This window comes from Pseudorca crassidens, chromosome 5, assembly GCF_039906515.1.
Source record: "Pseudorca crassidens isolate mPseCra1 chromosome 5, mPseCra1.hap1, whole genome shotgun sequence".
In the NCBI taxonomy this organism is placed as follows: domain Eukaryota; kingdom Metazoa; phylum Chordata; class Mammalia; order Artiodactyla; family Delphinidae; genus Pseudorca; species Pseudorca crassidens.
The window spans coordinates 36,090,450-36,113,260 of NC_090300.1; the positions used below are offsets into that span (position 1 = coordinate 36,090,450).

Genomic DNA, 22,811 nt, shown 5'->3' on the forward strand with positions numbered 1-22,811 from the left:
CACACGTGAGGCTGCATTCTCATTCCCCTGCCCTGGAGTCACATGCTAATGGGCCCCTCCCCAGGGGTGCCCAGGGGCACTTCAGATTCATGAGCTCTGGCCTCCTTCCACCAAGCGTGCCCCTCCTCCTTTGTCCTCATCTCCAAGAACGACACCATCAGCCCCCCACTCGCCCAAGTCAAGAACTGTCAACAAATAATACATTGAAATATACGTAGTGAACTAGGCGCCAGTGTCCAATGGTGAACGAATATAGAGTCCAGGCCACCATGGAGACCACACTATGGCCAAAGTGGGGGAAGGGCAGAGATGGGTCCAATACTAACACAGAGAGATGTAAAATTTGCAGCTGTGAAAAGGGCTGTGAAGTAAAGCTCCCCGGCCCTGAGACGACCTGTGATGGAGGACCTAACATGGCTGGGGATGCAGGGAAGGTATCCCGAGGATGGGCCGAGTGAGCTGAGGCCTGAAGATGAAAGAGGAAAGTCAAGAATGGCTCTGGTTTCTGGCCTTCACACTGCGCTAAGACGGCGCCCGCGTGTGCCAGTGGGGGAAGGAAAGGATGGTGAATTCTGCTCGGGCCACGCTGAGCAGCCAATGAAAGACAGGGCAGGTGGATATGTGAGCTGGGTCAGGGACAAACTTGGGAGTCACTGGTGTGTTCACGGAATCAGAGGCAACTCTCCAGGGACGAGAACACAGGGAGGCAGGGCAAGAGCTTGGGTGGAAGTGTAGCCCTCGATCCACCCTCTCGCCCAGGCCAAGGGCCTGCCTGACCCTCCGGCTCCTCGCCCTAAACCAGACAGGCTCAGAAGCTGCTCAGGGTGCCAGGAGAACTATCTGGATGTGTGTCCCTGGGAGGAGAGCAATAAGGTCAAGGCCGGCGAGCATGGCTGGTAACCAGGGAAGGGTAAGCAGAGAGCAGCCCAGCCAGCTGCTGTCTCTACAAGGCATCTCTTGACTTTGAATGTTTCCCTAAAGGACGATCTTCCTTGGGAAAGGAGATGAGAAGTTTAAAGAAGACAGGTGGTGTGTACAAAAATCAAGGGAAAAATGAACCATAAATCACATCATTGCCTCGTGAGAAAACATGCAAACCTTCAAGCAACAACATCACTTGTAAAAGAGTGGCAAGTTCTTAATGTCCAGGCCACCTGAAGAGCTGCCACCTCGTCGGCTTTGCATAAAGTCCCTACTGGGAGCGGGAAGTGTTCCCCAGTGGCCCACAGTGTTCCCAGCAGGATTTGGACTTCGTCAGAGTGGGCAAGATGTGCCCCTGCTCCCACCCCTGCTTTGGGAAACACAGCTCACGCCAGACTTTGCCCTCCTGCCCCAAGGCTTGATGCCTGCACCTAGGGCAGTGAAAGTGAGAAACCAGGGGAGAGGGTGCGGGTGAAGCCACAGCCTGCCTCGGGCCCGAATCCCAGTGTCCCTAAGGCAGAAGTGGGTGTGTTAAGACTGGCTGTGACGTGCACCCCAGGGTGCAGAGAGGCCCTGGGCTGGAGGTGACCAAAGGCAGGGAGGAGAGAGGAGGTGTGGGGCAGCTAAGGGGGCCTAGCCCACCCCACCCCTGCCAGCTTCACCCCCTTGCTGGGATGAAGTGTTCACGCACTCCTCCTGCCTTCTCCCTTCGTGATTAGGCCCCTCAGAGAGCCCATCACTGAAGCCAGGGATGCGAATCTCCTCCCTACTCTTCTCTCTGCCTCTCTTCTCCGCAGTCCATCCATTGCCAAATGCTGCCAATACCTCCTGCTTAGCTTTGCTCCAACTGTCCTAAGTATCCCGTTTTGATTTGACGCTTCCAACCCATCTGAGACAGCTCAAAGAACCTCTTAAAGGTCTTTCTCTCAACTGTTCCCTACAATCCTGTCAGCAAGCATGACAAGATCCGTCCATTACCTATAGGATAAATGCAAACTGCTAGCTCAGCACGGCAGTCCCAGTTCCCCACCCTGTGCCCCAGCCAATCCACACCCCAGCCCAACTTCAGCACTGCCCACACCCTGCCTGGTCCAGACACACAGACTCTTGCTCTTACATCTTTTCGTGACCCCATCCCTTTTAACCAGCTATTCCTCGTACTTGGAATATCTTTCCAGTTCCCCATTCACTACCTGTCGAACTCCTACTCCCTCTCCAAAACCCAGCTCGCGTGCACCTTCTCTATAAAGGCTTCACGTCTCCCTCTGAAGTGCCTCACTCCCAGCGCTGTGCCCACAGCTGCCTGTCGACCTCTCCACTGCCACAAAGGAGACATGCATTTCAGCTCATTCATGAACATGGTGGATCCCACAGGAGGCCATGAGCTCCTCAAGGCTTTTTCATCTTTGTAGCTACAGGGTCTGGCCAGCTGCATGAGCACTGAACAAATGAATACAGAACATCTCTCTAAGGAAATGTCAGGTGAAAGAGAACCTCGGCCCTTCTGAACTCCAGCTCCCCCTCATGCCCTTGCCTTTCTGCAGCCCCATGGGTGGCACGGATGTCTGCCCCATCACCACTGGCTTGAGAGCCCAGCTATTGGCAGCCACTGGCCCCAGTCCCACACAGGCCCTGGTCACCTGATGGTCTGCAACTCCACACCAGGGAGCAGCTCAGGTCTGAAGGCCCTGCTCCTGCCTCTCTGTGGATGGACCATGGACACAGCCATTCACGCCTATACTCCACGTCCCAAACGGGCAAGTCAGGCTCTGCTCCCACGACTACTCATCAGGATTGAAGGATGGATGGTCTGAAACTCACCCCTGATGCGGGATTGGCGGTCCAGCCCAGCTCTGCAGTAGCCGTCCTGGTGTCCATTAAAGTTTCTGCAGATCAAAAAAAGAAAAAAATGGTGAATCAGAAGGGTGACTGGACAGTGGCCCTTATGTTCTTGAAGTTACTTATGACTGTAAATATCAGTGATAGGAGCCCGGGGCTCCTTTGCCAAGCCCATGGCTCGGAGAAGGAAGAGGTCTGCTAGGAGGACGCAACTCGTGGCAGAGCTAGGCGCAGACCTCAGGTGTCCTGATGCTAAGTCTCTACCTGAATGACACCAAGCCACCTGGGTGGGGTGAAGTCATCTGCCTACTCATCACTTTAACCCTGAGACGCAGCTTCTTCCCATAGCACTCTACCTCCAGGGTCTTCCCAGGCCATGTTGACCCAGTAGCCAAACCTAATCCCTTCCTCAAGCCTTCCCCGGCCACCTCCTTCTTCCCTCTTCCTCGGTGCTCCTTCCCCACCCTCCAACCTCATCTGCCTGCCTTCCTTTCTCCCCACCCTTCTTCTCCGCCTCCCCTCAGGCCTCCGTGTTGACACTCTTGGCCGATTTCCCTTCAACCCCTCTGGCCCCAACACTCAGCCCTCCTGCAGGTCCCTTTGCCCCTGGGCCCAGATACATGGCCAGCGCCTTTCCCAAGACTCTGCTGCGGGCTCACACAGCTTTGGCAAAGCCCTTACCCCAAACATAAATGCACACCTCAGATCCCAAGGGCCTGCTTCCTGGTCACCAGTCCCTCTGGCCAGTAAGGGAAAGACAGACACCCTGACTTGGCTGTGAGCTCCCAGGGGCCACCAGGGTGGCTGCAGTACACACGCTGAGATCACCAGGCACCATGTAGTGATCACAGAGCTGGTGTTTATTAGACCTGTTTTCTGGCAGTTAGTAGTAAAGTGTCCCGAAAACGGGGCAGCTTTTTCTTTTTCCTCTCTTTCCTTTTCAATCTATTATTGACTTCTGTCAGCCCCACCTCTCAAGGGAAACTCCTCCCCAAAGGCTGATAAGAGCTCTGATCAGCAAATCCAAAAGCCCCTTTGTTTTGTTTTTTTAACAGCTTTATCGAGGTAGAAATCACATGCAATAAACTGCACATAACTAAAGCATACAATTTGTAAGTTTTGACATATATTTATAACCATCACCACAATCAAGATAATAAACGTATCTGTAATTCCCAGAAGTTTCCTGTCCCTCTGTAATCCCTCCTTCCCTCCTACCCCTGCCCCACCCTGTCACTGTCCCCAGGCAATGACTGATCCACTTTCTGTCACTATAGGTTAACTGGCGCATTTTCTAGAATTTTACATCAATGGAATCATATAGTATATACTGTTTTCTTAACCTGGCTTCTTTCACTCAGCACAGTTGTTTTTAAGATTCATCATGTTTGTGTGTAACAATAGTTCATTCTTTTTTATCACCGAGTAATATTCCATTGTATGGAGAGAGTGCATTTTGTCTACTGTTCACCTGTCATTTCCAGTTTAGGGCTATTACATGAGAGTCCCAGTTCCTCCACATCCTCACCAACACTTGGCAGTGTCAGTCATTTTTAATTTTGGCCATTTTAACAGATGTGCAGTGGTATCTCATTGTGGTTTTAATTTTCATTTCCTTAATAAAGAATGATGTTAAGCAGCTTTTCACATGATTTTTTGTCATCTGTATATCTTTCTTAGTGAAGCATCTGTTTAATCTTTCCATTTTTAAATTGGGTTGCTTGTTTCCTTATTGTTGAGTTTGGTAACTTTTTTTTTTTTTTTAATTTATTTGGCTACGTCGGGTCTTAGTTGTGGCACACGGGATCTTCGTTGCAGCATGCAGGATCTTTCACTGCAGCAGGTGGGCTCTTTGTTGTGGTGTGTGGTCTTAGTTGCCCCACAGCATGTGGGATCTTAGTTCCCCAGCCAGGGATCGAACCCACGTCACTTGCATTGGAAGGCAGATTCTTAACCACTGGACCACCAGGGAATGCCTGGTAACTTCTTTATATCTTCTGGATACAAGTCCTTTATCAGATGTACGCTCTGCAAATATTTTCTCCCACTCTATGGCTTATCTTTTCGTCCCTTTAACAGTGTCTTTCAAAAAGCAGAAGTTTTAAATTTTGGAGAAGTCTAATTTTTCAATTTTCTCTTTTATGGTTTGGTGTCATATCTAAGAAATCTTTGCCTAACCCAAGACTACAAAGACTTTTCTCCTACTTAGGTCTATGATCTATTTTGAGTTAATTTTTGCATAAGGTGGGAGCTCTGAGTCAAATATACATTTTTTTTTTCTTTTCACATGGGTATCCAGTGTTCCAGAGGGGCACCTTTTAAAATCACACAATGGGGCTGTTTAGGCTAGTGGAGGTGTCTTATGCACTTGAATTTCCCAGGGCATGTATCAAAGGACCAGGCACAGCACGCCCTAGCTGCACAGGTGCTCAACAAACACAGGCACAGGAAATAGACATGACGGGTTGTTTTGGTTTCTCCCTCTTCTGTTTCCTTTCCTCCTGAACATCCTTCCCGCTGTGAACATCCATTCACTGCTCAGTGCTTCAGGCAGGAGATGGGAGGTACGAAGGCAGAAGGCAGAGTCTTGGTTGGGCCCCTTGGAAAATAGAAGGACTCCTGGCATAAACCAAAGGTTTGGGAAGAAACCCACCCTATGGGCAGGATGGAAGGGGTGAAAATAGAGTGATAAACAAGGAGCTGTGCTGAGCAAAAGGGTCCCCTACACTCTCGTCTCCAAGGGCTCAATCCCAGAAAAGGGATAGAGGAAGTCTGTCCAGGTGACAGGGCCTTGGACACCCAGCATCCCAGCCTGGAGTGACCCCACCAGGCTGACATGGCACAGACGGAGCAGAGGAAGCCTTTGAGCCAGAACGGGTCTAAAGAAGGGAGCCCAGAACCACCCAGTGGTGACCTGCCTAGACTATACACAAGGGTCAGATGGAGTCCAGGTGTCCCAATGCATGCCGGGGTGGATGGGCGCTAACAGGTCAGTGAGGCACCTCCCGCACAACCTGACGCTACACAGCCCGCCTGCAACCTAGACAGCTTTTCTGCCACCCCAGTGGAAGGGGGTCTCACACTGCAAACGGAGGGGAGTAAAGCAAATAAAGTGAACTGGATTGAGAGCCATGCCCCGTGCATATCTGAAGGAAGGGAAGCACTGTAGCAGACTTCTCCAGTTTGTTCTCTCCTCTGATTCTTCCAACAGCTGGGGAGGCAGATCCCTGCATGGAGCAGCCCTCCCTCTCTCCACTTCACAGCACTAATAATGATCATAATGACACACCAAATTTACATAATACACTTCTCAGAAGGCACTCCATGATGCCCTGTAGAAATTCATCTCCATGATTAAAATGTCTTCGCCAGGTGGGCCTGAAGCAGGAGTCACTGAACCCATTTGGCAGGGTTGGGGACTAGGGCACAGAAAGGTGCAGTGCCTCCCGCTGGGTCACACAGCCTCCCATCCTGATGCCGACAGCCCCAAATCTCAGCTTGCTGCTCACCAGGCAGACCTGGGCGTCCAGTGGCTCTGCTGTGGCCCTGGAATGGAAGTCCTTGCTCGTAAAGCCAAGAAGCCACAAAAGCCCCCAGGATAAGGCATAATGCGATAATAATGTATATCATGGCACTCCCCAAACTCAGGATCATGTTGGAGTGCAGTAAACAGGCAGAGGACATGGGCGGGGAGGAAACTAGAGTCCAGAATCAAAAGTAAGAATCCTCCTTCACTCCTCAATCTTCCAAGGACAGGTTTGTTCTGTTAACCCCAGGAATACAATCTAAGAGTTCATGATATTCATAGTTACCTGCTCAAGGGCTGTAATTGAATCTGTTTCTAAATAATGTTTTCCATCCACCCTCTTGGACAGAAGTTGCAGCAAGAGGAATCCATTTCTCTGCATCCTGCCCGCGTGGAGACAAAAGACCACAAGACCGTAAACCATCCGCTTGATATGATTAAGGGCAGTTTCTTTTCTGGCACAGAGCACTCCTGATTATGGCATTACACTCTGGTGGGGGCTGAATTAAAGTGATTTGAGGAGGTTTACATCTCCCTGGAGAAGAAGAGAGTACTCATTTGCATTTATAAAGCATATTGAGAGTTCTGGCAGAAAGTTATGATGGAAGCACAATTAAATATTTACCATCACTTCTACTCTCAAACAGTGGCATGGGGACCAAACCAGCTGGAGGTGCACGTGCTGCTGTCAGATCCGATGCCTTCAGGGGACATGACTCTGGGACTCCCACCCACCGCCAGCCTCTGCTCTCTGGGAGCGCGTGCTCACTGCCCACGGGAGGAAAGCTGGGGAGGGCACACAGAAGGCAGAGAGGGCGCTGGTATGGGCAGACAGACAGGGTCCGGGTCCCACTTCCACCACTTAGTGGCCATCTCTCTCTCCCCCTCCCTCTCTCTCTCCTCCTACCTCCATCCTCACCTGCAGAACGGGGCTAGGGCCAGTTAGTGCTCAGGACCATGGATGGACTGCATGACACAAAGCACCGCAAAACAAATGCTTTTATTGTTATAACTTAATCACTCCAAGCTTCTGTTTCTTAGCTATGAAAAGAATCTAACTATCGTTACCTGTAAAATACGTATAAGATATACGGAAGAATCAACGATCGTGGATATCTACGGATATCTCATCTACCTCCTTCCTTGTAAAGACCAAGGAGTAACACGTGGAGGATACAGCAGTGAATCAGAGCAGTGGATCCCCTGGAGGGACTCATGGCCCAGTTCAGGGAGAGATAAGAAACAAATTTCCACTAGACATCCTATTCTGGCTGAGGCCATGAGAAGAAGACTGAGAAACTCAAGAGAATGGACACAATTCTTCTCCATGTGGGGAGTCAGTGGACCCGTCCCAAAAGGGAGACTCACACTGTGTATGGGCAAAAGCAATGCTGTGGTCTCCTGGATAAGGGTGGGCCATGGTGGGAGGCAAGAATGGAGAGGTCCACCTGGCGCCTGGGCAGAGATGGCAGAGTGACTGCCAGAGCAACCAGGAGGGAGCAGAGACAGGTCAACTGGAATGAAGTGGGAGCCATCCCAAGCCTAAGGGGCGGGGGTGAGGAAGACTGAGCCAGAGGGGAGGGGAGGCCCCGTGGGGAGACAGAAGGGGGTCTCTGGCAAGAGCCGGCCAGACTGGCAAGACACCGGAAAGGCTGGGGCACACGAGCAGCCTGGCAGAGAGACCCCATTTTCCCAGGGAACGATTTCCCTACAGGGGTTTCAATATGGAAACCAACCACACGGGGCCGCCGCCCGAGGGTCCAGGTGGAGGGGGCAGGTCTGAGCCCCTGCTAGGGGGAAGAGGCAGCTGCCGCCCGACTCTCAGACGGCTCCTGTTTCTGTGTGGATTGGCACGTTGGGATGTATTGACATTTGGGGTGAATTAGATGTCCATCACGGTGAAAGAGAGCTAAATGAATCCTCTCCTTACTGTTCTGTCACTGTTTTTGGAGAGACATTAATCAGACATTCAGCTGAAAATATTTACAACATCCTTCCATGGTGGTCACAATACACAACAACATACACAGATGGAATGGGGGCTTCCAGGCCTTCTCTGAGCAGTGCCTCACGTGTATTTGATAAGGCAAATCCATGGACCTTCCAAGCAGGGAAGGACCAGCGCAGCTGTTCTGTCATTGCTCTGTTCAGCCCTCCGTGACCCACAGAGCTCCTGAAACCCAGGAGCCACAGCACAGAGTTGCTTCATGAGTCCAGGTCCTATCAGGTAAATGCCAGAAGTTGGGTGTCAGCCCCCTGCAGCCCACCCTCTCCCTCGCCTTCACAGTGCAGTCGGGATCATTGGAAGAGGGCTGAAACGCAGTGGCATAAAGGGGTGCTGGTACCCATTCAACAAAGGTTGTCCAAGTCACTCCCACAGGCCAGGTGGGCACTGTGTGGGCACCAGAGACAAAGCAGAGAAAGACAGACACCCCAGGGAGCTTGCAGGCAAGTGGGAAAACAGAAATTAATCCAGTAAGCACACAGCCAAACCTGCAATTACAGCCTTGGTGAATGGCAGGAAGAGTGATCCCAGGGACAGTTGTGAAGACTGAATAAAATGACAGGTGTATGGAGCCTGGCACACAGCTGGCGCTTCCTCCTTCCTTCCCCAGCCCCCGGCTGACGGAAGCACAGGGACTGCCTGCTTTACACGCATGTACACACACACACACACACACACACGCTCACGCACACATGCACACTCCTGTCCCGGGATTGAGCTCATACTTGCAGGAATAGGACATGTAGTTGGTAGTCTCCCCCACCCCAAATCCAGAGCGTGCCGGTACCCACGATGTTCTGAGTAGCCCTGACCACGGTGTGGTACTCAGCCTTTCCATGGGATCCCCATGCTGCCCTCCAGACCTGGACTCATCACAGAGAACCTGAGCATTTCTTGGAGCTCACATCCTCCAGCTACCACCCCAGGCTTCTCAGTGGCCCCCACTCCTGGCCCTGCTCCATCCATCACCACAGCCTGCCAAGGACTCCAGCCCAGCCTTGCTGCAGAGGCCTCGTGGGGCTCTTTCCCCAGACCTTCCCTGGGGCTGTGTCCTGTCTTCACACGCCCCGCTCACTGGGCACAGACTCCTCAGGTGGTCTGCTGCCCCCGCAATCTTCAGCCCCTGACACAGGGTCCCAGAACCAATAGCTGCTAAGCCCCAACTTCACACCTGCCCAGACCTCCTACTGCCAGTTCAGGCCAGCCTCCCTGTAATCTCAGCCCCATCCTTCTGAATAGGCCTCAAATCACCTCCCTGGACCAGAGGAGGGAAAGCCTTGCTGGCTCTGGGTCTGGGGATGATTCTGGTTGAGTGTGAACTGTGAAGGGCACCAGCTAGCCTCAGGGGCTTATGTTCTGGCACAATTGGGCCCCAGGCCCTGCACAGCTATGAAAGACTGAAGTGATAAAGTATTCCAAGCAAGCCTTTCACATCCCATCCCATGTGTCCACCCATCCAAAGCTTCTTCACACTTGCCCCCCTCCACGCTTTCCCACTGCCCTTCCCTGGAGCCCATATGTGAAACCTCAGAGGCATTTAGCTTTGATTCCTTGTTCTCCCTCAGTCCATCATCAAATCACTCACCATGCCACAGTGACTCTTGCACCTTCTTCACTGTGTATTCCTTTCCAGTCTCGGCACCGTATCTGAGTCTAGGGCATCAGCCCTGCACAGTGGGACCACAGCAACCACCTCCTAGCTGGTGTCTCAGCAGAAGCCCCCAGCTGCACCACTTTCCACACAGCTGCCCAGTTCAGCTCTTGCTGTCAGTGTAAATGGTTCAAAGGCAATATGGCCACACTAAGCAAGGGCCTAGAGAATCTCAGGTCCTCTGATCACCCAGTGATGTCACCCCCAAGAATTAGTCCAAAGGAAATAATTCCAAAGGAAAAGAAAACAAAATGTTCTGTTTCGTGAAGATGTTCATTACAGCATTATTTAGAATATGAGAACACTAGAAGCAGCATAGGGGAAGGAAGTGAAGGATGGCGTGCTCATATTCATGCTCCTGGAGTGTTATGAGGATAATGTCACAGCATCAGGATGCCGGCAATTAAACACAGAGCTGTGTCTGCACCACAGATGCAACTCTGGAAACAGTGCTTCAGTAGAGTAAAATGGCACCATGAGTACAAAGACCAGAAAGCAAAGTACAAGGGCTGATGGGTCAGGGATGTCGGTTTTACTATTACTTACATCCTTACTACTACTGTGCTGTTTTAGAAGACACATGTTCAGAAATAGAAATTTAACCCACCTTCTAAAAATACCTCTTTCATCCCACCTCACTCCCCTCCCTTATGATTTTCAAAATCTCTCCACTATTCCAAGATATGCCACAAACTTCTGGCCTCCATGAACCTTCTGTTCCAAGCCCGTCTTTTCCAAATTGATCTTCAATTTCCCAAAGGAGACCCATCACCTCTCATCCCTGCACTTGCGCTCAGGCAGGTCCTCCTGCCTGGAATGGCTTCTTCCTCTTCTCTACCTGAAATCTGGTTTGCATCTTTCCTCCCCAAGTACTTTGTAAGTACCGTGAGAAGGTAGAGCTGTGACTTATAGCCCACAGAGTTTGATCAGATGTCTCATACAGCAGAAATGCTCCATCAGCTCTGGAGACCTGGGTTCAAGTCCCAGCTCCAGGACTGACAAGCAAATCAAGTCACCTCTGAGCATCAAAGTCTGATTTTCACGGAGAGGGGCGTCTCCCCTGCATCCACGAGCCAGGGAGACCAGACCCAGAAAGATGCTCTGTATCTTCTTAAGAACACTGATTGGGATAACATTTATTTACTGTCTATGCCAAGTGTAAAATGCTAGGTCAGGAGAAGCTGTTATTACATAAGTCTCCATCGACTCACGTGTAATAGTGGCCAGCAAGGAAGAGCAACAAGCCTGAGTAAATGAATGAGCCAGTCCAGCCCATCTGCTGAATGACTGACTGATTCAATGAGTAGGAACAGGCACTTAAATTATAAATACAAACTGTGAAATTTGCTCTTTTAAAGAACACACATTAGCCCAGTCCTCCCCACCACACCCTTTTCCTTCTGTTGCTTTTATTTTCCAAGGTGCAGTTCATTATCATAAATAGAAAGAAGCCACAGCTTAGATGGATCACAGCATAGAAATATGCTTCCAGGAGGGCAGGGGCTCCGGTTCCCACATGGCAGAGCCCACGAGCAAGCCTGCAAGGCCCAGACGCACAGCCCTGCTTTCTCTCCCTCCCAGGGCTCGGGCGAGCGAGGCTCCCGGGGAGCAGACCACAGCATGGAGACGTGACACGGTCTGTTCAGCTAGGGAGCTGGAAGGGGCTGGGGACAAGCCTCAGAAGGGCTTCTTTCTCTGCCCAGCCCAGCTCAGACTTGGTACCTGCCTTGGGAGGGTCCCTGTCCTCTCTGGCCTCAGCGGGTCACTTCTGGCCCCCTGTCCCTAGGGTGATCTCTAAGAAACATGGCAAGAAACCGAAATGAACCTCTGGAGCCTGGGTGGACCCCTCTGCCTCCTGAATCCCCAGGTCTGGCTTGGTCTTTTGGTGACTTAGCAGTGCATACACCTATCCCCTGCAAATGCTTTTCACTAATAAAATATAAAAATTGCTTCAGGAGGTGTATTAGTTTCCTAGCGCTGCTATAGCAAAAGTACACAATTTGGGTGGCTTCGGAAACAGAAATGTTTTGTCTCACCGGTCTGGAGGCTGAGTCCAAAATCAGGGTGTCGGCAGGGCCATGCTCCCTCTGGAGCCTGTAGGGGAGAATCCTTCCTTGCCTCTTCTAGTTTCTGGGGTCCTAATGGCGATCTTTGGCGTTCCTTGCCTTGCAGATGCATCAGTCCAATCTGTGCCTTCAGGGTTACAGGGTGTCCCCCGTGTGTCTCTGTCTTCACATGGCCATCTTATAAGACATCCGTCCTATGGGGTTAGGGGTCCACCCTGCTTCAGTATGTATGACCTCATCTTAACTAATTATATCCACAATGACCCTATTTCCATGTAAGGTCATATGGTAAGGCACTGGGGGTTAGGGCCTCAGGAGATCTTTTTTTCTGAGGGGACACAAGTGAACCCATAACAGGAGGGTAGGATGCCAGGAAATACGGCTGTCGGGTTTCCTCCAGCAAATACCCGGCCTTGCGCTGGGAGCTTAGGAGACTCAGACACAAAGAAGGCCAGGTGCCTCCTTCAAAGATCCCGTTCTAGCAGGCGATGGGAGGTCTTCATTAGCTGCTCCAGGTCCGCTCATCCACCCCCCACTGCTTACCTGGAGGCAGGCCTTCATAGACACATGGACTGGGCCCCCGGCCATGGAGCCTGGGTGGGGTGGGAGGGAAAGGCTTCGGGGGGGTGCAGTATCCCCAGCTGTCCCCTGCTGAGCTGCAGAGGGGGCTGGTCCTCTCCTACTGCCTGATCTTGTTCACAGGGCCCCTCCACTCATCCTTCAGGCCTAGCCTGGTACAAGCTCCCCACTGCTGCGAGTCCCTAAGTGTTTTGCCATCCTGTCGCCTTTCTTTAACTCTGTGCAAACCTTTGCAAACAGTCCCCTCGTTCATCTCCACCCATCACCTCTTTGGACTGCGTCACATCTGTTTCTCCAGGTCCCTGGGGATACGCAGGGCCTCGGTCCGTAGCCCCCGGTTGGCAGCACCTCGTCTCCTGTGCCCTCCCCGCGTCGCACACGGGAAGCAGCCACCCGCCAGCCTGGCCTGTCCTGACCGCACTGAGCTCGGATCAGACCGACCTGGGTGTGAGTCCCAGCCCCACACTCTTCAGCTGTATGACCTTGAGCAAGTCACCTAGACCCCTAAACCCCATGCTCAGCTACCCTCATTAAACGAGGGTAGTAATGCGCACGTCACAAGGCAGTCGGCGGAGCCAGGGAAGTAAGTGTCACCAGACACGTACTGCACAAGTGCTTGACAAGCAGAAGTTGGTCCGCTAGCAGTAGGCACTGTCATGCCCTGTGTCTGGTCCTGGTGTGGGCAGTAGACTCTCTCAGAGGCCTAAGGTCCCTAGCTGTGCCCTATGAGATGGTCCAGCTACTGGATCTCGGACCCTGAGGCCCACGCTGAAGGGTGGGTTTTGGTCCCCCCTCACCCCGGCCCACCGTGGCAGCCTTGGTTCATTGAAAAGCCTCGGCCCTCCAGCCACACTCTAATTCCTCCTCAGGCCCCCACCCAGCCACCCACGGACACTTGCTGCAGTCTGCTTCACCCCACGGACCCCTGGCACGGGGGACCTGGCGCCCAATGCCGCTCCCGCAGGCTGCCTCTGAAGACCAGGGCCCCAGCGCCCTGGTGTTCGTGCAGAACTGGCGAGGCTGGCGTGTGCGGGCTCCAGCCACGGTTCTGCTCTGGTGAACGGGCCACACTCCAGACCCAGTGCCCCCAACACTGCCCTGTTCTGCACACAGCTCCCCATCCCAAGGTGGGGCATGGGCTCTGCAGCCAGAGGTCAGCTGGTTGTCTGCAGCCTCCAGCAGCCAGGCTTGGGGGACCACAGCTTCTCTCTTGGGCTGGACGCAGAAACATTCTGGATTAACCAAAGATGAATGTCCGTGTAAGGGCCCTGGATTGGGATAGGGACCCATCATGGCCTGTGGAGGGCGGGTGGGAGAGAGTAGTGGATTTATACATCACACACGCCCCACGGCCTGTCTTGTTCGTGAGGCAGTGGGCTCCAGCAGCCCTGGCTCCAGAGAGCATGGGTCCCCTCAGTCAGGTGCTTCATGGATTCCTTCTTCAAAACTATGGTTGAAGAATCACTGGTTTGAGAATGATGGTGCTAGGCAGTGGTTTCCTTGCCCACCTACTGTCATAGGTGCCACCTTGGGAGATCACCAAGAACTGAAGGCAAGAGTCTCTGCTTGCACCCAGAGAACTTTGGGAAGAGACCAGCAAGCAGCTCAACTACTCTTCGCCCACCCCCTCACGCCCCTGCACGGCTTCCCGCCTCCATAGGGCTCCCCGATGGAGGAGGGGACCTGGGGTGCAAGGGCTGATAGCTGTTCTCCAACAAAGGAGAAGCCCTGAGCAAGTGAGACTAAACACAGGAGCCAGGAAAACGAGAGACTGAAAGCCTTCATTTCAGGCCCTAAATGCCAAACAGCCTGTCTTTCTTCTGCCTGATTCCTTCGTCTGCCTTCTGTTCCTTCTACCTCAGCTCCCTTTCCCATTCTGATACCTGTATTCCCTGATCCTTCAAGATGACCAGACACCCTCTCAAATCCAAGTGCACCCCTCTTACGTCTGAAAGTACCACACAGCCAGAGAGCCAAGAAGAAAAGTGAGTCTCACCACTCCTGGCTGGGGATATCCGGTCCTCTCCAGCACCGAACACCTGAAGGCAGAAGCCAAACCGGCCAGATCGTGTTGGTGGGCACAGGCAAGGCGGGCCTCCGAGGCTGCCCTCCAGCCCAGGCATGACCTCCGGCAGCACCGGCTACGCCCAGGCCATCAGGCATCGGGGGGCCCTCAACCAGCCCTGCAGCAGAACTTTTGCCCAAAGCCCTCACCTCCTCCTGACCCAGCTTCTTCCCCAACACCATCTAGCAGCAAGGAGAGAAAAGAGAACTGCATAGGAGTGCTCTGGTCCAGGGACATCCTTTAAATCATCGTCCCGGCATGCTGATGACGCAGGCCTGGCTGGAACCCCACTGCTCCGTGCTCCACCTATTTGCATTTTTGTGGGGAGAGTCAAAGACCAGTTAAGATTGAGGAGTCTGGCATTTTCCCGTCTCCCAGCACCGTGAATTCTAAGGAAGATTAAATCCTTTTGCCCCGCCCACTCTGACAGACCTGTGAGTTGGCGCCAGTGGCACACAGGTAAGAATCATGCACAGTAAGCGCGGCGCTCTGATCCTCATGGGCGCGAGGAGAGAGAGCCTCTCACTTTCCGGGGGATGCCGGCACCCAAGGGGCATCAATCACCCTGGAGAACAGCGGGGAGGAGAGGCCGCACGCCCATGCAAAATGACTCTCTGCAGCCCTAATGAAGGCCGGCGATGGATGGCCACCCGGGCTCGTTAATCAGAAGAAGCACGCTGCCGCCTGCCCACCCCCACCCCCCCACGCCCCGCCGCCAGGCCCTCCTGCGCCCTCATCCTGGATTGATCTGTGGCACAGTGACTCTCAGATGTCTCTGCGCCTAGGGCCCCTGCAGGCACCAGCAGCAGCCACAGAGCCAGGGGGCCCCCGGGGGAGGGCTGTGGTAGGGGCTTGAGGATGTGCAAAGGGGCGGGCAACCAGCCAGAGCAGGAAGGAGCAGCGGCTAGCAGGCAGGCCCTGGCCTTCTCGTGGACACATCCTGGACCAGACTGGGGCTGCTGAGTCCCAAGGGGCCACCAGAGCTGAAACGACCCCTTGGATCCGCTCCGCAGCGCACCTCCCACCAGATGCAGACATCTCCTTCCAGCGGTGTGCAATCCTCGGCACGGCCCTGCGGAGGTTGCTGCTGTCTCATGGCACCATTCTCCTGGCATCCAGCCTTCACGCCCAGCGCCCCCCCCACCCCCTCCAGAGAGCCAGGCGCCATCCAGAAAGGCCCAGAGTGATCAGCCAGCCACCCCATCGTTGTCCACCCAAGGAGACTGGGCGGAGAGGGTCCAGGCTCACATCACATGCTGATGGCAGAGCCAGGCCTACTCCCCAGGTCCGCCGTCTCCTGGTCTGTTCCCTCTGACAAGCTTACGTGGAGACAGCCTCCCTTCTCCACGTCTCACTTTAGCTGCTTGTTAAGTGGCAACAATTGCATAAAATGTCTCCTCTGTAGCTGAGGGTGCTGTCCTAAGGCTTGGTGTGGATGGGTGTCTTCTGGGTTGTGATGTGGCATTTATCCAGCCCCCAGAGCCTCACAGCTCTGGGAGTGTGACAGTTCCGGCCCTGGGGGCTTTTAGGCACCAGACGTCCCCCTGCCCTCCCTTTCTGTGGCAGAGGGCAGGTGAGGTACTCCCGGCCAGGGCGGGAGGGAAGCAGGACTCTGCGGCCACCAGGCCTGCCAGTCCCCAGCTGTGGAAACCCAGCAGGACCCCTCGAAGGCTAACGAGGGAGCTTTGCTTGGGGCCTCAATATCTCTGGACACATTTCTGCACAAAGGCATGCATTGCAGGTGTTTGCCAGGCTTGGGGAGGACACTAATGGCATCGAGGTGGTCTGGGGTCTTAGGAAACGCAGGATGCCAGGAGCCAGTCAGTGCTACTGATTGGGAAACACAAATAAAGTCTTCCCGGGGCACTCTCCAGGTGTCTTGGTGATGTTGGAGCATTCTCAGGAGCAGGAATGACAGGCTGGCCCTGACAAGGAGAGGCACATGGCCAAAGGTCCATTCCTGGGGTAGGAGGCATCCGTGGAGTTACAAGAGCTGCACTGGAGGGGCCTTGGGCATCACGCCATTGGCCACCACAACCGCTCAGCTAGAGGAGGCCAGAACTGTGACCTCGCAGACAGGAGGGAGCCATTCCCCTGGCAGGTTCCTCTCATGGGCTCTGCTACCGGGGGCCTGTTCGCTCCCTCTACCACCATGCAGATGACAGCGGTCGTGGGGTACAGGAGGGCAGGATCAGAGCCAGGACAGACAGGCCATCACAAGCAGTTCAAGATCCACCCCACAGAACAGGGGGAAGGACGAAAGGCAGAGAGTGACTGAGGCTGCCCTGAGGGAACAAGGTGAGGCATGGGATAGAATGGGTGGCTTCAACCAGCAGGGAGGCTCCTGGAGGAGGAGTGATGGGGCCTCCGCCTCGCAGCCTGCAGCCTTTGAATCTGGGCCCTGATTCACATAGCAGGGCCGGCCACATCAGTGGGTTCCCTATCTATCTGTGGCCACAGGCGAGGCAGAGAGGATCCACGGAGGAGACTGACGTCACTCACACACCCTACAAGCCACTGCGGCCAGGGAACCACCAGAGGAGCAGCCCAGAACTCAGGCCCTACAGAGCTGGAGTGCCAGTGAGGGGTGGCCTACATCGGGTGCAGGAGGAGAGCAAGGGCTGTGCGGCCAGGCAGGCTTCCCGAGAGGTTGAGAGGGACTGTGGCCGGGCCTCAGAGAGCTGGAGGGATGTGGTGGGGTGGAGGGTCGGGTGTGATGGAACAGATTCTCTATCAGAGGCTCTTGTGTGAGAGGAAGCAGAAGCACATCTCCCGGTCTCTGACAACAGGCAGTCGGGGCCCCTGGAAATCTCCTCCTCCTGTTAGGGGCTAGAAGCTCATGGGAAGGGTCGCTCGTGGACTTGGCCTTGCATTCTCCCCGCTGGGGTGGGGCAAAAGTTTTCTTGAGGGGCTGGAACCTCAAGACTCTCCACTGTGGTTTTCTGGCCAAGAGAACAGACTTCTAGAAAAATCAGGCCTGCATTTCTTCTCCTTTTGAACTGAGAAAAGATTAAGTTCAGTGGCCCGGGATCTGGAGCTCTGTTCCCTGCCCTCCAGCTTGGACCTGATGACCAGTCCAGACCTCATCTGCCCACGCCACTTCCTGCCTATCCAAACGCAGTCAGGGACTGGGTCCAAATCCAGGCACTGCTCTCAATTCAGAACCTCTCAAGGGGTAAAAAGCTGCAGAGACTTGGTGCACTCCTCCTCCCCAAGCTTCAGCTGCTGATCCAGCACCCTCACCAATCGGCCATTCAATGTCTGCTTGCATACCACCCAAGACGAGGCACTCACTACCTGTCCAGGTGGGCCGTTTTCTTGTCAGATAGTACAAACTGTCAGAGGCTTGGCTCCTGGGATTTCCTTCTTTGGCCCTTGCTGTGCCCCGAAAGGGTCCCCACAGAACCAACTGCTCCCCTTTCTCCACGGCAGCACTTCCAGTCCCACACTCCTGGCTCCATTAGCTGTCCTTCCAGCCCTACCTCCTCTGACGGTTTCCCAGCATCACAGGAGAGAGAAGGGGGCTGTCACCGCCCCAGTGGGAACATTCTACTTCTCTCCTCATCTCCCTGTAGATCCCCTTAAGAATCCCACCAAGCATGCCAGGGTCTCCCTGGGAGAAAGGAAGCTCCTCAGAGCTCTGAATCCATCATCAGCTCCCCTTCCTCCCTGCCCTGTCCCCCCTCCTCCCTCTTTGTGCTGTTGTTGCTGCTTAACAGGGTATCTCTGGGATGAATAGTGTGTTCAGCTCTGGCTGGGAATACATCTGGCCTTTCCCAGCCCCGCCCTTGTCCTCACGGAGCTGGTGGAAGTCTAGGGAGAACTGGGCCCAGACAATGGGTCAGTGGATTCACTTGAGAACTCACAAAAGCCCTCCACGTAGTGCAAAGTGACGGGCACAGAGAAGAAACCCCTGCCCTGCGTGCTGCCCACATGGGATGCTGTGGGGGCCTGGGAGCCCTGAGCATAGAGGCTGGAGCACTGGGCCCTGGGCCTGAGAGAGCCGATGGGAAGGGTCGGAGGTCACAGAGCTGCAGAGTCCCAGGGGCTTGATGTGGTCCCCGCCTCACGCAGTCACTGGGGGGTATCAGCACCTCCATCCCTGACACACTGGGGCCTCTGGATGGGTATACAGAAGACCCCACATCCTGTGTTTAGATTCTGAGAGATGAGGGCTTGCCAACAGGAAGACACTCCAGGCTTCCTAAGGGTGGGAAATGTGCCTGGAGGGTCAGACACCGAACACGGGCCCCTTCGTGTCTGCTGTGAGGACGGGGGAATGGATCAGCGACCAAATCAGTGAGGGAACGAGACCCTAGTGGGGCCACCGGCTCTGGCCTACAGCATCTCAGGGGAGATGGCCTACAGCATCTCAGCTTATCTGGAACACACTGGTCCCTAACTCTGGAGGGGGAGACCCTGACTTTAAGGGCAGCAACACGTTGGATGCCTGCAGAAGGAGGCCAAATTCTGGCACACGGGAGGGGAGAGCGCAGGTGAGGTAGGTGTGGGCATGGATGACGACCATTCTTCGCTTTCCCAACTGGTGAAATGTGGACAGGTTCCAAGACTTCTATTAATTTTCAAATTGAATAATACAACCAAGGGTATAATCTTTCTTGTAAAATGTCTATTCTCTTTACCTTCTCATTAGTACTACTGGCTGGCTTTCTTGGGAAGGAGGGTGCCACCTTTTCCCCACTTCATAAGAGTTACTCTAATGGACATACACAATATAATGATGATAAATAGCAAAGCAACTGTGTCCCTCCCAGCAGGTCCCCTGGTCAAGTTCACATCTCAGCAAAATGACATGGAACTTCTACAACAGTCAAAACTCAGTGTTAAATTTGGGAATGGTCAGGGACAATGAGCTGTGTTTTCTTCATGTTTCACTAAGGTCCTTGGGCCCGCCTACCCTTCCTTTAGAAAAACGATGCCCAGCTTTACTTACCAGCAGAGGTAAACACACACCTGCCTCCTTCAGAGGACCCCGACCTTGTCAGCCATGCTGTAGCTAGGAGAGCACTGGAGTTGAAGTCGCAAGACATGGGTTCTAACTAGGCTGTGTACATAAGAGCAGTGTGGCCTGGGCAACCCACACAAACTCGCTGAGCCCCAGATTTTTCACAGGTAACATGGGTGCAATATACCTGCTTCTTAAGGAAATATGAAGATCAAATGAAATGCTATTTGTAGAGTGTCTATTACTATTCCTAGCCCATAATAACAACTCATCAATATTAGCTATTATTATTTCTAAACAGTTGGATTAAAAAATTATGCTTTTTATGAAGGGTGTAGGTCTGTGTCTAGACTATTTTTTTTTTTTTGGCATGTGGATGTCTGGTTTTTCCAGCATCATGTTTTGAAGAGACTATCTGTACTCCATTTTATTACCTTTGTTCCTTTATCAAAGATCAGTTGACTATCTTTATATGGGTCTATTCCTGGGCTCTCTGTTATGTTCCATTGATCTATGTCTCTATTCTTTCTGTCAATATCACACTGTCTCGATTACTGTAGCTTTATAGTAAGTCTTGAAGTTGGGTAATGTCAATCCTCCAATTTTGTTCTTCTCCTTCAACATTGTGTTGGCTATTCTGGGTGTTTTGCCTCTCCATATAAATATTAGAATCTGTTTGTCAACATCCACAAAGTACTTGCTGGGATTTTGATTGGGATTACATTGAATCTATGATCAAGTTGGGAAGAACAGACACCTTGGCAATATTGAGTCTTCCTATCCATGAACACGGAACATCTCTCCATTTATTTAGTTCTTCTTTGACTTCATTCATCAGTTTTATAGTTTTTCCTTCTATAGTTCTTGTACATATTTTGTTAGATTTATACATAACGATTTCATTTTGGGGAGTGCCAACGTATGCTTTTTATAAATAGTCCTTTTCTAGCCCTTAGAATCTATAAATGTCTTCACAAACATGATCACATTTCAGAAGACCATTATGAGATAAGCATTAGCCCTACACAAACTCTCTGAGTCCCAGCTTGAGATCTTATTACACAAACTGGACATAAGACCATCAGTTGAATGGGTCTTAGCTTGCATTCCCCCAGATCTATACAGGTGATACGCCGTCTTGGCTGGGGAGAACCATAGCTCTAGGGGAAGTCCTCCAGCCCAGCCCAGGAGTACACCCTCCCGGTGGTCTTAGTTTACCACTGGCCCTCAGGAGCTGGGCTGCTAGGATGTGTGCTACAATCACCTATGCTGGCAGCTGGCCAACTTTTTATAACGGTCCAGATAGTAATTATTTTAGGATTCGTGGGCTATAAGGTCTCTGTTGCAGCTATTCAACTTTGCCATTGCCACTGCAGGCTACTGTTTGAGCATCCTTGTCCAGACAGGGAAGGGTTCTGGCATGGACAAATGTGCTAACAAAATTTGTTCAGCGATATTTAAATGTTTTCTTGTAATTTTTGATCAACTAACTCATTATTTTAGCATACAATAATAACATATCTTTCTAGCCATTACTATAACTACAGACTTCTACAGAAGCCTTTGTGACCTGCAGAACACCAGAAAGACACCAGCGGGGACCATGGGAATATTTGTGAAAGAAAACAAGCTTAAATAAGGTTTATATTCACAGGTAATCTTAGCAAAGTGTACCTACAGAAGACAACTGGCCCAATTCTGGCCTGTGATGCTGTCCTCTTGGGGCAACTTGTTTCTCCCAGATTTGGAAGGGAATTTGAGTCCTTCCTAGAGGATCTGAAGGGAAACAGCAGAATCATGGGGAGCGTAAGCCTCATTCACCACTAACGAATTTGCAGAGGAACATGTATAATTAGGGTGTTTGTCAGCGGGGAGTCTGTGGACCTGGCACATAATGGAAACGTGTCATCACAGGGTCACTCAGAAGGGCCCTGGGCTCAGGGAAGAGTCCTCTCTGATCTGCTGGGACCACAATCAGAGGCATGATGAAGGAGATGGGAGAAAATGCGGCACAGCCAAACCAGGTGGCAGAAGCAGAGAAGTGAGCAGACGGGCCAAGAGGGCTCCAGAAGGGAAGCCAACAGCAAGAGGCTCACTCGTTACAGGCCAAGACCTGCCCAGGAACGATGGGGAGATGGCAGGGCTCTGTCCGCCTCCCTAAGCCTAGAGGGCAGCTGGGGGAAACGGACACCCCAAGGCCCCTGTCACCACCCGGCAGAAAACGTAGCTGAGGCTCAGTCCAGGTTTGGCCAGACCTCACAAGCAAAGGAGGGCTGGGGTCAACAGGGTTACTCCGCGGAGCCTCCAGCATGAGAGACAGCTCTAAGCAGCGCTGATGGCAGGTTCCCGTGGCTGTCTCCAAAACTCCTCCCACAATGAAGGGGAAACCGGTGGGTCCACGAAGCCCAGACAACAGCCAGTGAGATGGTGAGATCGGGGGCGAGCCCTCTCCAGACCTGGCTCGTGTTACCGTGCATGGCTGTAATGGGTGATGGCTAGGGCTCTGGGTGAGGGGGCTGGAACCCACCACACCTCCAGCGGGGAGAAGCAAGGGCCAGCATAGTGAGTTGAGTTGTGTGTCCCCCGAAAGATAAGCCTGGGTCCTATCCCACGGACCTGTGAATGGGACCTTTGAGGACCTTGAGCTGAGATCAGCCTGGATTTAGGATGGGCCTTATATCCGATGACAGGTGCTCTTAGAAGAGCAAAGAGAGAAAGAGATCTGACACACAGAGATGCACAGAGGGGAAGGCCGCATGAGGACAGACGCAGACACTGAATTTCTGCACTTATAACTAAGGAACACCAAGCATCAGTACCACCAGAAGCTGGGGGTGTGACGGCTTCTCCCTCAGAACCTGAAGAAGGAAGCACCCTGCTGACACCTTGGTTCCAGACTTCTGGTCTCTAGAACAGCGAGAGAATAAATGTCTGTTGTTTTAAGCCCCCAATTTGTGGTGGTGGCTTTTGTATGTTTGTTTGTTTTTTCTTTCACAGCAACCCTAGGAAGCTAATGCAGCTGGGAATGGCGTGTCCCTTCCATGATCCCAGGGGCATGGTCTGTCTTGTCTGCCCTCTGTCCTCAGCCCCAGGCTCGTTGTAAATATACCGCCTGCTCTGGGCTTGGATAGTCAGGACCACCTGAGGCCCTGAGCTGGCTGACAGGTGGTCCCTGGGCCTGAGGGTGAGACAA

The 22,811-nt window shown here is 52.8% G+C and overlaps 1 protein-coding gene across 1 annotated transcript in view; it reads right to left on the reverse strand.

Moving 5' to 3' along the window:
- EPHB1 (EPH receptor B1) overlaps positions 1-22,811 on the reverse strand; it is a 426,461-nt gene that overhangs the window by 286,572 nt on the left and 117,078 nt on the right. Inside the window, exon 2 of the mRNA XM_067737744.1 lies at positions 2,743-2,807. Within this exon, the coding sequence (XP_067593845.1) occupies positions 2,743-2,807 (65 nt within the window). The remainder of the gene's footprint in view (positions 1-2,742; positions 2,808-22,811) is intronic.